Below are 15,313 nucleotides of genomic sequence, written 5' to 3'. Positions count from 1 at the left end.
TTCAGCTCAGGGCATGATCCCAGGGTCCTGGGATCAAGACCTGCATCCAGATCCCTGCTCAGTGGGGAGCCTGCTTCTCCCTCTCCCTCTGACTGTTGCTCCCCCTGCTTGTGCACTCTCTGTCAGATAAATAAAATCTTTAAAAAATAAAAAAATAAAGATGCCTCATAAACACAATGGTTCTGTGTCAGGGCCAGGTTCCTCCCACCCCCCACCCCCCACCCCACCCCCGGTGGGAAGAAAGCAAATCAGAAGCTCCAGTGGGTTTTTTTCAAACCCAGGAGACACATACAGATTCTGATGTGCTCCCCCCAGGGGATGTTCTCCTCACTGCCACATTGACAATCACTGCCCAGAGCCTTGTCCCTTTCAAATATCTCCTGTAGTCCGGTATGTGCTGTCCCTGAATTGTGGACACAGACAGAGAGGTACAGAAGGAGTGATATATGGACTCAGGCCCAGGGAATGATCACTGAGTAAGGGACAAAAGAAAAGGTTTGCTTCCACATCCTGCCAGAGCCTGTTGGAGGTGGGAGTTGGAGCAGTGAGAGGCAAAGAAGCACTCTCCCCCTCCCTCTCTCCCCCTCCCTTCTCCTCCCAAATTTGCCCCCCTCCCTCCTTTCCTCTCTCTCTCTGCCCTCCTTCCTCTCTCCCATACGGAGGTGTGGCATTTTACTGTAGGAAGCAGAGTGAGGACGAGTAGATTTGGTAGATCCATCTTATTCACTCGACATGATGTCTTTTTCTTTCAGTTTTTCATGGCAAACACTGCGGCAGAGTGGGGGTGCTGCTGATGGTGGTGGTTGGTTGTGAGGAGAGGAGTTCTTATCAACTTCCAGACGACAGTACTCACCTTCCCTTTGGTTTGGGGAGGGCAGTCCATCCTGATGTGGTTAGATGGATGCTTTCGAATACTCTTAGGACAATGCTTCTCAAACTTTATATATAAGTCACCTGGGGATATTGCTAAAACAATTCAGTAGGTCTAGGATGGGCCTAATATTCTCCACTTCCAACAAGCTCCCAGATGATGCTGACCCCCCTGATTTGTGGGCCACACTTTTGAGTATCAGGGCCAATTTCTCCTGCATCTGTTTGTTAGTTACTTGAATCAGTAAGCCCAGGCTCTCTGAGTCACCTGCCGGGACCCCTCCCTACCCCAGAAGTTACACTGTCAATGGTCCTCTTTCTTTTGAGCATTTTCAGGGGAGCAAATGGGCACAGAATCCTCTGTATTATTCTTCAGCCTGAAAACAAAAGCAATGGAAACGTCTAGTGGTCCAGAGAGGGCCCAACTTCTTTGTGCTTCAGACTGATGGAGTTCAGGGGAATTTTACATTTCCATTACTCCTGTAGCGATTCTGTAGTTATCTATGGTTAGCAGAGTGCCACAAAACTTGGCTTAAAATGATAAGCATTTATTACCTCTCCATTTCTGTGGGTCAGGAATTCATGAGTGGCTTACCTGGGTGGCTCTGGCTCAGGGTATCTCATGGGCTTGCAGTCATCTGAAGGTCTGACTGGAGGATTCATTTCTTTATGACCTGGTCTCAGAGGTTAGACACTAGCACTTCTGCTTTATTCTGTTTGTTAGAAGCAAGTCACTAAGTCCAAACCATACCCAAAGGGAGAGAATTAAGCTCTACTTCTGGAAATGAGGAATATCAAAGAATCTGTAGGCATATTTCTAAATCACCATAGATGCCCCAGGACAAGACATCACTGTGGTGGGTGACACACTTAAGGGTTTGATACCCTTGGCTTTTGCTCTTTTCAGGGCACCTATAAAGTTTTGACACCAGAGACCTACTCTTTGTAAAGACATTTCAAAACAGTCAACAATTCCATTCCACTGTGACAGGGCCCACCCAACTCCTTGTGAAACTTTGAAGCAGTTATAAAGCAAGGAGGGCCATATAACAGAGTGACTAAGAGCCAACCTCAAGGGTCTTGGGGTCCTGAATTCGAATCCTGACTCTGCCACTTCCCAGTTGTGTGCCCTTGAGAAAAATCACTTAAGCCTCAGTGCCTTTATCTTAAAAGAGGGGAATAATATAACACTGTACGTTGATTATACTGGAATTAAATTTTTTTTAAAAAAAGGAGGGGATGATAGTACCTATTTCAGAGTATGGGGTGAGAATTAGATGAGATATTGCATGTAAAGTGCAAAACACCTGGACTGGCAGATAGTAAGTGCTCAGTACGTATCAGCTACCATTAGCTGTTATTCTGCTGTCCTGCTTCCATCTGAGGTGAGAGCTTTCTCTGAAGAAACGCTAGCCACAGTTGCTGTGCTTTTCCTTCACTAGTGGCCCTTTTTACACCTTCTTCAAATTCTGAGTGGTCCAGTTGAGCTCTGCCAATAAATGAAGGCCGTTCCACACACGGGCGGGTTGTCTTGGCAAGCCAAGGCAGAACTCCTCCTTGGGCTAGTTCCGCTTCGTAAGAAGAAACATCAGCCAGAATCCGCGGCGGAGAGAGGCCCAGCTGGCCCCTCTCTGCTGACACAGGTTTCTTTTTCAGCACTGAATGGGCCACGGCTGGCTCCTTCCAAAACCTAGCACTGGAGCGGGGCACAGTGTTTTTGCCAGAAAGCACCAATTCTGTTTTGAGCTCCCGAAGGAAACTGACAGGTTGTTTTGAATTGAACCCCACATCAGTTTGGGGCAAAGTTCTTGGAAGTCTTCAGGAAAACGGAAAATACATTTGTTCTGTGGTGCATTTTAAATTTGTTTTAATGTAGCAATAAAGTACCCTGACGAGAATTTGATAGGCTTTTATTCCACCCTATGTCTTTAAAGCCCTCAGAGAAATCCTCTCTAGTTCAGCCTCTGTTTTCTCTCCAGGTACTTAGTCTTCCTACAGATCAAAAGGGATCTCTACCATGGCCGCCTCCTCTGTAAAACATCAGATGCTGCCTTGTTAGCAGCTTACATCCTTCAAGGTAATGACTTTTGACAAGATGAATTTGCTTTTCATGCTGAGTGCTGATTACATTATTTCGGTTACTACAGATGACTACTTCTCGGATATAAACAGTATCTAACTTGAAGCAGAGTCTGAGTGGGAGGGCTTTGCCTAGACGCCCTAGGTTCCGAAAGCTCCGACCACTCAACCCTATGCTGCGCCCAAGGTCTTTCTGCCAGCACCTTCAGCTCATTGTGACTCTGTTTGGGGTTTCCTCCGCCCTTGGTTGATAGAGTTACTGAGACTCTGGAGAGTCATTTGAATGAATTTTTTCCTAGCCTTTCATGCAAATCTCAAAGGTGTGAAGTATCTTGGAATTCTGGTGTCCCTTTCAGAGACCTTTCCATTCAGAGTGGTCAGGGTTGGAATGTTTACAAGTAACAGACGCATTCCTAGCACCCTAATAAGGCAGGGTTGAATCTGTATCCAGTTGATGCCAACTGCCTTTTTTCCCTTTTTTTGCAAAATAGCGGGAAAGGTATGCAGTCTTCATGTATGTGAAGCCTTCTCCTTCCCTGAAATGCAGGGGCTCCTAAGTGCACTTTCGAGACTTCTCTTAGTCCTTAGGCCTGAAACTGTCACCAGATTATTCGGGACCACAGCACTAAAATCACGGTTTCCATCTTAGTTGGAAATCTGTGAACTCCAGGAAGCTACTTTGTGAAAAGAACCTGAAAAATGCTTGCCAATAAAAAACTACAGTTCTTCTGTTAGGAGAAATATCATAGCTGCATTAAGAATGTAAAAGTCCACACATTGCAACTTTGACTTCTGAGAGTCCTGTTTTTAAAAAGCACCTAACCACCAAGTCTAGAAGGTGCTTGCCAACTCTAAGTACAGAAAGAGAACGTCTTCGTTTTTAAAGGAGAACTTGGTCCTAAGTGAGATTTTAAACCCTAGTCTTTCCACCAGATTTACCCTGACAACCATATTGAATTGTTCTTTTTTTTTCCTTTGAAGAAATAATTGATGTCCAATATTGATGTTTTCCACTTGGAGATTTCTAAATAAAATCGTAATAAATGACTTCATAGCTCAAGGTCACTCTGGACTATAGGCCCAGGGAAGCTTTTAGTCTCTTGCTGAACGATAGAAATTCCCAAGTAATTTGGAAGACACAATGAGTAGATTTGTGCACAAGTACGATATTTAGCTGTGAGAGGAGGGCACATTTTCCTCTTAATATTTTCTCATCCCTCAAGATTCCTCATGGCCTCTGGTTGTGGTTCTCACTAAAGGAGAAAAGACAACCACGAAGCACCTGGCACTTTTTAACATACCTCCTCCTAACATATTCGTGATGTTCCCTGTGAAACACTTCCTGTGCAGAGGGCTGCGTTTTGACTTGCTTTGTGCAGAGTGCCATGGGCCTACCACCCTCCCCTCCACAGAGGTCACCGATCTGAGACCCCAGCAGCTTTAGGGATGGACTCTTTCTAAATGGGTGGAGGAAAAAGCCCCACCCTGTGCAGAAAACTAGGAAACCGGGTGCTCCTCAACTCAATGGCCAGTTTTAGCCAGTCTTCCCACTCTGAGGTTCTCTCCAAGGGGCCTGACACCTGGTTAGCCCTGAATGAGTATTTACTCAAATGTATTCACTTGATTTGATTTGATTTGATTTGATTTGATTTGATTTGATTTGTTGGACTAAGAGTTGACTTCTGAGTTTGGGTCATGGCTCATTCATCAGTGTGTCCCTGCTAAAATCCTCCAAACTGAGACTTAGACTTCTGATCTGGCTCAGGCTCAAGAGACTGTATCATCCTGATCAAGCTGTTTCCTGTGCTGCCACAAAGAGCATTGATCCCGTCCCTTTTCTCAAGGCTGAATGGATAAAGACCGCGATGCAGGCTTCTGCTCTTTTATTGCATATTTACTTGTGGTGACCACAGAACACAGGCTTGGCTGTAGTGTCTCTGCTTAGGCTTGATATCAACCCAGAGCACACACCTGGGAAAACAAAGGTAGGCATGCTTCTGAGGGGCATGCCCTCTGCCTGACCCACAGCCATGCTCAATATCCATTGTTCTTTATAAATTTGGTATATGCTTTGGCTTTTGCTCTGTGTGTTAATTTCTTGTTGCTTTACAGTGATGATTTACCTATCTCCACAACTGTTTTACTCTGCTTTCCTTTTGCAAGCGGAGATTGGGGATTATGACCCAGGGAAACACCCTGAAGGCTACAGCTCCAAGTTCCAGTTTTTCCCAAAACATTCAGAGAAGCTGGAAAGGAAAATTGCTGAGATTCACAAGACAGAACTCAGGTACGTGACCCTTGGTTCAGGCTCAGGACACTCGGTCCTCCAAAGCCTGACCACACAAGCCCTGAGCTGCGCCCTCTGCTCCTACAGACCCAGTCCTCCTGACTCTGGGATGTGCCATTTTCACCATTCCACTGACAGCACAACCCCAAGCCCTGGTGTAGGTTGAAGCTTGAGGGCAGCAGGGACATTATATTGTAAGGAGAACAGAGAGGGACTGGCCTCTGAAGTGTATCTGCTTCACTAAGATAAATGAAAAGAGAGAGGAAAGAAGCGTGGACTAGGGAAAAGGAAAAGAAAAACATAAAAGAAACAACAGAAGAGAAAATAGGAGGCATGTGAAAAATGGGTAAGCCTCTACCTTCAGTCTGTGGCAGTGTGACAGATGGCTTCTGGGTCAGTGGATGGGACTGCACAGGGCTGGCCTGGTTCATAAATGCTGGGGGTGCCCTGAGAGCACTTGGTTTAGGGGCTGTGTCTTCAGTACTGCCTCACCCAACCCACAGCCCTACACAGAGGGAAGGAGGGGAGAAGTAGCTGAAAGCAGGAGGCTTGTCCTCCTCAGATTCTCTTTGCCCAGAATATGCAAAATTCCATAAAATAGCATTAATGTATCCTCTCACCCATATTATATAGGATTTTCTAGAAGACTGATTAAAACAAAACAAAACAGTAGAGCCTGGGCGGCTCAGTCAGTTAAGTGTTCCACTCTTGATTTCAGCTCAGGTCATGATATCAAGCCCTGTGTCCGCCTCCACCCTCAGCAGGGAGTCTGCTTCTCTTCCTCTCTCCCTCTGCCCCTCCCCCCCCACATGTGCTCTCTCTCTAAAATAAATACGTCTTCAAAAAAACAAAAAACAAAAAATTTTTAAAAAAAGAAAAACCAGTAGTGTGTATGCACTCTACTTTGTGTGGCATGCTGGAGCACCTAGACCCCAAACTGATAAACCATGGGGAAAAGGCTACATACAATGCAATGCTGTAAAATAAAACATGCCATCATATTAGTACGGCACAACTTTTTAAAATCTTTTTAAATGTTTGCTTATCTATCTTCCTGGGGAAGGATAATGCCCAAGGGCGGGAGGGAGATATTTCTGATGTTAATATTAAGCTTCAACTTAATATTGCACTGGCTCCCACCCTCCCCGGGAATGGAGACAGCTCTCAGAGGTGAAACCCTGGCGCTTCCCCATCCCTCTCCCTATGCTGATGTGGCCTTTTTTGAGCAGGCTGGCTCCTCCCATCACTGTTAGGGAAATAGTGGCCCCTTGTGGTAAAGGTCAGAATAAACATGGACCTTTGAGGGTTCATGGTTCATTCAAAGCAGAGATCAAGGATGTGCTGGGACAGCCAGAGGCACTGCCAGGAGGGTTTTAGAGCAGCGGAGACAGCCATCCAGAAACCTAGCAGGAGACAGGGGACCCCCCAGGAAATGATGCCCACTTTGAGGGCCTTGGAGGCTTGGGCCAACTCCTGGAATAAATGGAGCCCACAAGACCCTCCAGCTTCCAGACAGGGAATGAGGACGCTCCCTGGAAGGGGCCGTGGTGCTTAGCTGCCTCTGGTGCCCAGCCTTTTGCCTACCACACCAACATTTCCCACACACCTTCTCCGGCCTCAGGTGTGCTGGTGGATGTAGAAATCTGCAGTCAACAAAATGCCTACTTGCACATGTTGGCCTCATCTTCATTATGTAAAAATATGTCTGTTTCCTTCCTCCAGCTCTAACGTGAGTTCCTGGAGGGCCCAGACAGTGCACTTTATTTCATGGTAGATTTTACAGCAAGCAGCATGGAGGCTGGCACAGAAAAGTGCTGACTGGTGTCTCTCCCGAGGGACACTAGGGGGAATCTGGCCTGCTCCTTCCTGCTCTGCCTCGTCTTCCTGCACTACCGTATTACTCGAGACAAATAATGAACTTAGAAATCAGCAACTTTCAGTCCTTCCCACCAGCCATCAGAGTTGTTGCTGACTTGACAAACTGCCCACCCCTCCTCGCAGAGAAACCAACCCGACATCTGTAGGAGTGTGTCTGCTTCACCAAGGCTCTGGACCCTGAGGGCGCCTGAGGTGACGCTGCCACTGGTTCTGTGTGGAGCTCAGGAAAGCACGTGATAACAGCTGCAAAGGGAATGATGCTAAAGGTCCCCTCCTCAGATGGCTTGGCACTAGGGCTGCTTTCTTCCTTTTTCTGCTTGTTTCCTTTCCATAGTCATCACCCTATGGATAAACAGAGCTATTGTGGAGTCTGGGGAGCTCAGCACTGTCTCCTGCTGTCTCTTCACCCTCCATTCCCATGTTCCCTTCTGGTAAAGGAAAAGCGCTGGCAGTACCAGCAAGATATATAGGCCCCTTCTTTGTATTTCAGTCTAGATCAGATCACAGACAAGAAACCCATGGCCTGCAGCCAGTGTACAAGTGTGTTTTGTTTGCCCCCACAGTATTTGAAATTGTAAAATACCACATAAAAATCAGTATCTCTGACTTCCCATTTACAAGCAGTGCTTTTAACATCTAGCAGTGCTGGGCCCTGCATTCCCACATGACTACAGTCTTGGAGCTGAGGAACAGCTGCCCTCATTCGATGAGGTAGCACTCCCCAGTCTGCCACAGTCCCCACCACTCCCTCCTGTCTACACTCAGCCCATGTCATTCATTATGTAGTCAGCCTCAGTCTGAAGACATCTGAGTTTTTGACCCTAGACAGGAATCTCTGAAGTTGGTCCTGAACAGGGCAGGGAGCACACTCTGTGGAAAAACTGGAGTGTAGACTTACCCTGAATGCTAAAATATCTATTTATATATATATATATATATAAGTGTATATATATATATATATATATATATATCATATATATATGATATATTAATATATAATTAATACATAATATATATAAATTAGCGAAAAAGAGTGAGTGAGTGGGGTAGTGGCAGAAGGTGAGAATCTTTCAAGCAGACTCCCCACTGAGCGCGGAGCCCAACACAGGGCTCGATCTCACAATCCATGAGAACTTGAGCTGAAATCAGGAGTCAGACACTTAACTGACTGAGCCACTCCATGAAAGCTTCTTAATGGAGAGTTTATCTCAAGGGAGTCTATGAGAACAGGAAACCCTGAAATCATCTCATTTTCTTCATTCCAGTGGTCAAACACCAGCAACATCAGAACTGAACTTTTTAAGAAAAGCACAGACACTGGAGACATATGGAGTGGACCCTCACCCGTGTAAGGTAAGCCCCCCATATCGTCGGAGACTGCACTGACCTTGCCTCCTCCAGAGGGCGAAAGGCAGGGAAGGAACACGCCTGCGCCATCCACCTTCAGTATCTGGTTGACTGGCTCTTTTAGTGAGAGGCCAGAGAAAATGTCACTCCTTTTGAAAACTCCTCTGGCTTCCACGCTACATAATTTTGTGGTGCCACATCAATGTCAGAGGGTCCGAGGCAAAGTCAATCTAAATAACAAATCCGAAGCTGGGGCAGCAGTGGGTAATTTCGTGGAAACGAAGAGAGGAATGTGGAAGGCCCCCCACGGGGAATGATCAGAGGCCGCTCAGCGGACTGCCCACCCTTCCCTGACCTGTAATCTAGTTTCTTTCCAAGAGCGGGTTTTATTGACTACAGCAGCGTAAGTCACTGCGCGGAACTGCAGTGGAGTCGCATTTAATTCCATTATGCGCCTGCGAGGGTGAGACGGAAACCAGCCAGGGAGGCTCTGCCCAGAGGAAACCTCTGTAATTGCTCACATGTGTCTGGCAGTTTGGAGAAGAGCTCAAGCAGCCACAGTCACTATGGAGAGCAGTGGAGACACAAGGCTTCTTCCCATCTCTCTGTGGCTGTGTCCCTCCACATCTCAGTTGCTTTGACACTCCTGGTCTCTGCCTCAGTTTCTCCAGCTTTTGGCTCTCTCTTTCCACTACTGGAAACCACTAAAGCTGATTCTCAAACTGATCTGAGGGAGCCAGTATCCTATGGGAAGAAGAGGACTTTGAGATTTTTCTTCCTAATGAGGGGACACCATAAGTTTCCAACAAAAATTAAAAGAAGAGAATAAAGGGGCATCAGGGTGGCACAGTCAGTTAAGTAACCAACTCTTGATTTCGGCTCTGGTCGTGATCGCAGGGTCATGGGATTGAACCCCATGTCAGGCTCCACGCTCAGCAAGGAGTCTGTTGAGATTCTCTCCCTCTCCCTCTGCCCCCTCCTTGAATAAATAAATAAATCTTAAAAAAAAAGAAAGAAAGAAGAAAAGAAAAGAATAGAAAGCAAGGAACCCAGTAATGTAGGTGCAGAGTTGTATTTCCCTTGGCCTCTTGGCGAGGTGATGGTGATTTGTTCTTGCATAGGATTTGATGCTGAAACTTCAAATATGAACTTTGAGAACATTCTGGCACTCAGAAACCCTGGTCACCTTTCCCACCCCATACAGTTCCCTATCCACCAGCACAACCTAATGCCAGATAACCCCTGTGTTCTTGGGGACCAGCACGGTCAGAAAACACATTCATGCCTGTTAGTACCAAAAAAAAAAAAATTGATGCATGGGTATTTACAAATGAATTAGCGAATCCTTGCATGACAGATAAAGTTTAACCTCCATGAATTCCTCAGATACTATCCACAGGGAGACTGCATAGGACTGAAGAGAGCTTCAGAGTCAGCTGGCCTTGGCTCCAGCACTGATCTCTGCCTTTCTGAGGCCTTTGTAGGCTTCTCTGAGTCTTGCTTTCCTCACCTGTGTGAAAGTACACAGAAGGTACTCAGTGACTGGGCTCCACGAACTGCTGAGTCACTTCAGAACCTTAAAAGACGTAACTGCCTAGAGATAGCAACCTTCATCATAAGGCCAGGTCACCTCCAAGCCTGCCCAGTCCCCTTGAGGCCACCCAGAGCACCCGCCTTTTCAGAGTTGGGTCCCTGGGCAAGGCTGTCATCTGACAGCACAGAGTGGACAGATGGTAGACAGTGAACCTGAGCACGAGTGGAGGTGGGTGAGGATTCCCCACTGTTGCCTATGTGGATCTGGAAGCTACAGTGGCAGTCAGCCCAGTGTCCAGCCCAAGTCCACATGTACCCTAGGCTGTGACGCTCCTGGTCAGACCCATCTTTGATGAGTTTATCCATTATTAGACTCAGAGGCTGAAGAGGCTGCAGGAGGGAACCCCTATTCACACCATTGTGTGAGGCCCAATTCACAGCATCAACTCCTAGAAGAAAGGAGGGAAGACACATTTGTGGCACGCCTTCCATGGCAGGCCCACTGGAATCCTTTTGCATTATTTTCTCATTTAATACTCATGCCAGCCCTGGGAGGTGGATTTTACTCTTTCCTATTTAATAGGTAAGAAGATGAAAGCTCTGGGAGTCCACAGTTTACAAGGCCCTGAGTAGTAGACCAAGAATTTGAACTCAAGTCACTCCCCATTGTCATGTATCTATAAGGAACAGAAGCCCCCAGGAGACTCCCTCTAGAGAAAAGGTGGGAGCAGTCATCTGCATGGGCTTCCAGTCCTTTGTTCCCAGGCCCTGTACTTCTTGCTCCCCCAGAGTCCGGGCCCTGCTGCACACCCCACACATGGCTCCTCAGCTCATCTCATTGGGCTCTGGATCATAGTTTCTTAGCCCTCCTGAGCAAGGACAGTTCAGGAGCCTTTACTCTTGTCATTAAGCAGGGTTACTTTGGTGATATGCTACCAAGCACTCGCCTTAATGTTGCTACAAGGAGAGCTGAAATAAGCTGGAGCACTCGGTGTAATAAATACCGATGATTTCTATTAACAGAGAGGCAATTACTGGGCCCAGGGAATCTGGGGCATGCAGCCCTAGGGAGGACAGAAGAAGAGGAATCGTTTTGATAATTAAATGAGAGCAGAACAACACTTCAGCTGGGCTCTGTTCTCCTGGACTGATTAAGTAGCTGCTGTTCTTCTTGTCCACACCGATGGTTTCTTTCTGCCCAGAGTGTCCTTGTCTGGCCCTGGGACAAGGAAGAGATCCTACCAACTCTGGGTGGGAGAGCCAGAGGGCTCCAGCAGCCAGCTGGCTTACAATAATACCCAGCTCTGAGCTTGCACAAGCTGTCCTGAGCTCTCTGCATCGCCTCTCAGCCCCCATCTCCTGACAGGAGCCCCCAGCAGACCAAGCCTACAGCTGCTGGAAGAGAATGGAGCAAACCACTGGCAGCCCAGTGTTGCATCTATTCCCCAACTCTGACACCTCTCTAACCTCAGGAGCTACCACCTTGTTCCTTCCAGGGGGCCTTGGGACTGGTTGTTTGCCTTGGATCTCCTGTAGGCCCAGACTGTGGCTTCTTGCCCTGTTGAGGTTTATGGCGTGGTCAGATTCATTACAGACACCCGTTCTGTACCTAGCCTTATGATGAGTCATGGAGGTGCGGTTTACTGAGAGCCTGGACATGCGAGACATTTATACATACTATCTCGTTTAATCTTTACCAAGATGTTCTTGTCCTCATTTTGAGATAACAACACTGAGCCTGGGAGCCTGGGTAGCTCAGTCAGTTAAGCATCTGCCTTCGGCTCAGGTCATGATCCCAGGTTTCCTCTCCTGCTCAGCAGGGAGTCTGCTTCTCCCTCTACCCACCACCCCCTGCTTGTGATCTCTCTCTCAAGCTCTCTTTTTCTCAAATAAATAAAATCTTAAAAACAAAAACAGAAACACTGAGCCTCTGAGAGACCAACTAACATGTCCAGAGTTACTGGTAAGGGACTCACACCTGGACGTGCCTGAGTCTCAATGCTGTGCTTTTTCAGTTACCATTCATAGTCTTTCTTCTGGGGAGATGGCATTTATTTAGGAACAAAGGACTCACTACCAATTCTGACAGAGAAAACTTAGGGCACAACTGAAATCATCAGAAAAATTTAATGTAAATTCACCAAGTGGCTTTGTCTTTTCTGTACAGGAGAAAACTGATTTCGGAAGATCTAGGTTAGAGCAACCATACAAATAAAATTGTCATTCCTCTCACTTTTCATATCAGCCACTACGCTCCTCTCTAAATAAATCCCCTTCCCCATCTTGATAAGTTGCCCCTGACCTCAGAGGAACAGAACAAGGATCAGCAATTTAAAAAAATAATAATAAAAAAAAGGATCAGCAATGACTCGCCCTCATCCCCCAGTGGGCCCCTCCTGGCTGCACTGTGGGGAGAGTGGTAGGTTTACTGCTGAGATGAAGAACTTGCCTAAAGCCACTTAGATGGCAAGTATCTGCCAAGGCTTCCATTTCTGATCTTTAATGGGGTGACATCAAGGCTCTTATAGGGTTGCCTCCTAATTTCCACTCTACTTTCCTGTGACCATGTTTCAATATATTGAAACTGGGTGATTTTCACGATTGTCTTAATGTAAAGGTTCCTAGCTATGAGCTTTCAGGGATGGGCGTAAGTATGTGGAAGAGCATGTGAAATCTTCCCTAAGGTTTTTTTTTTTCTTTTAAAGACTTATTTATTTTAGAAAGAGAGCATGCACGTGAGCATAGGGAGGGCCAGAGGTAGAGGGGGAGAGAATCCCAAGCAGACTCCCCACTGAGCATAGAGCCTGACGCAGGGCTCAATCCCATGACCCTGAGATTTGACCTGAGCCGAAATCAAGAGTCAGACGTTTAACCGACTGAGCCACCCAGGCACCTCTTCCCTAAGGTTTTTGAAAACAGAGGTTTCATCTACCCATATTGAATTAGTTTAAGTAATGATCCAGAGAGGGGATTGGATGATCTCGAAAGAATACCCTGGTTCTGTCTCTGGCATACACAGGATGTCCTCTGGGGTGGCAGCAGACAGACGCGTACTTCATTGTATCCAGAGGTGGAACCCATGGGGATTGGGCAAAGGTGGCCAGATGTCCCTACTTCCCAGAACCAGTCAGTGCTGTGATTTCCAAAAATCCTTTTCTGGGCAGAGTGATCATCTTAAGGTGAACCTTTGATGATGTCAAACTGAAGCAGTCAAGTTTGACGGTGATTTCTACACGAACATATGAAGGACTCTGTGCAAATTCAGCCCCCTCCAAGAAAAAAACACGATTGGCCATGTCTTGGCAGTAAGTCATTTAGGCCATCACCCTAAAATCAGATAGAGTTGTATTTCCTGAAGTATGTATTATGGTCTTTGTTTGACAAATGAGTAAATTGAGGTTCAGAGAAGTGAAGTAAGTCACAGAGCAAATAAGCCGGGCTAGGGTCCTAAAACAGGAATGAAGCTCTTTCTACAAGGATGAAAAATTGAAAATAAATCTTATACCTCACAGCTGTAGATGTGAACTAAATACTTCAGACCACTATCTGATGCAGAGTGGGGCTAGCAATATATGCTGTGTGGCCATCAAGACTTGAGTTTTTATTCCACCTCTCAGATCCATTAATGCTCAGTCCTGTGGGTACTGATCTTGTCAGGACGGGAAGGGGACAGAGAGAAAAGACAGCCTCCAGCCTGATAAGATGGAAGATCTGAGGAACAGGTTACCACCTTCTGTGTCACTTCCCTCTTGTCCTCATTTCTTACTCTTTTTGTCATACAACTCGTCCTTTTGCACACAAATCCCAAGGGCAGGCTCACACGAGAATGACACATTAGATGGAAGAAACTGGGAAGGTTCCAGAGAAGGTGTCAGTGTGGCTGCCTGTTTGTTTTCGTGCTGGTGCAGATGTGAGGCTTCTCGCTGTCATTCCAAGTCCTGCTCCTCAAGTGCCAGAGACAAGTAGCAAACATTCCAGCTGCCCTTGCCCCTGTGGACACCCAGGTGCCAGGCTTTGCAGGAGCCTTCATCCACAACTGTTGCATTGGAAGCAGTTTGGAGAATTGACCTCCTCATGTGAGAGACTGGATTGGGATTGCTGAGGGTGCTATTATTACTTATTGGAATGATGGTGTCTAATTGGGGTTTATTCCCAGCAACACCTGCCGTCACCCAGAGGCCAGCCCTGAGGTGTCTGGACGGTGTAGATGACAGTGCCAATGGAGAGCCCAGCCAGTGCTGCCCAGCTTGTGGGAGGACCTGCTCTTCCCTGTGCTCTGGCAGAGAGGCCTGTCACTGGAATGACTCTCACAGATCTCTGTCACAGCCTCTCTCCGTCCCCTTTTGCCCACTTCACTTTGACCCCAAATCCCCCTTCTCCATGGGCCTCTAACAGTGAATGACTTCTCCCTTTCTACCCCAACTTCCCACATCCTCATTTCCTAACTAGCAAAACAAATCCGTCAACATCAGGAAAAATAGTGAAATACTACATTTTTAAAAAAGATTTTTGTATTAAGCTCAACAAACTCATACTAACAACACAACCACTAGCATGTCCTGGGTGTCTACTAAGCACAACCTAAGAGGTAGATAATATTATCAACCCTAATTTCACAATGAGGAATCTGAAACATGGAGAAAGGATGGGGCCTAGCTGAGGTCACACAGGCAGTGAGTGGCAGAGCCAGAACGTGGGCCTGAGTGGTCTGACACGGGGCCCATGACACTATGGTCATGGTGCAGGCGTTCTTCTGTCCTGCTGTTGCCCATGGGGTCAAGGGTGCAAGAAGCAGAGGGAGGCCCTTCCCTGCCCAGCCCACTGCTTCCCTTCCCTACTCTTTACCCATTATTTCTAGCCACCCACAATCCTCTGCCGACCTGACCCTTCCTTTCCATCCTTCCACCTATCTTCTTTCTGGGCCTTTCCTCTCTCTCAGAGCACTGTAAAATGCCTTCCCCACCTTCGCTGCACCTGTGCCTTCCCCTCTTGTTTCTGTTTACGTTTGTACTCCCCCCTGGTCCCTCTGGCTCACCTCATTGTCTTACACATTCATCTGATAAATATTTCCTGCAGGCCTGTTCTGTGAGTACAGGTAAGGTAAGGTTTCCACCCTCAAGTTGCTGTCTTTCTGAACCTGCAGTTTCTGGACTTCCTTGGGTCCTGCCTGCACAGTGAGCGGAAGGCCTCCCGGTGCCCTCCATCTGAGGCAGGCTGCCCTCCCTCACCCATGTCTGCCAGGCATTCTCCCCCACAGAGGCCAAGCTGCTGGGTTAGCACTGGTGCCCCCACCAGGGACCAGGCTTTTGTGCAGTGTTG

The 15,313-nt window shown here is 47.1% G+C and overlaps 1 protein-coding gene across 2 annotated transcripts in view; it reads left to right on the top strand.

Annotated features, from left to right (window-relative positions):
* FRMD5 (FERM domain containing 5) overlaps positions 1–15,313 on the top strand; it is a 299,112-nt gene that overhangs the window by 260,785 nt on the left and 23,014 nt on the right. For both annotated transcript variants that reach the window (XM_057306320.1, XM_057306319.1), the window contains exons 5-7: positions 2,850–2,947; positions 5,113–5,236; positions 8,380–8,467. In XM_057306320.1, coding sequence (XP_057162303.1) covers positions 2,850–2,947; positions 5,113–5,236; positions 8,380–8,467 — 310 coding nt within the window. The remainder of the gene's footprint in view (positions 1–2,849; positions 2,948–5,112; positions 5,237–8,379; positions 8,468–15,313) is intronic.

Source organism: Ursus arctos, unplaced genomic scaffold (assembly GCF_023065955.2).
Source record: "Ursus arctos isolate Adak ecotype North America unplaced genomic scaffold, UrsArc2.0 scaffold_36, whole genome shotgun sequence".
Lineage (NCBI taxonomy): Eukaryota > Metazoa > Chordata > Mammalia > Carnivora > Ursidae > Ursus > Ursus arctos.
Note: the sequence above shows the minus strand (reverse complement) of the source record. Positions and strands in the feature narration are given on the sequence as shown.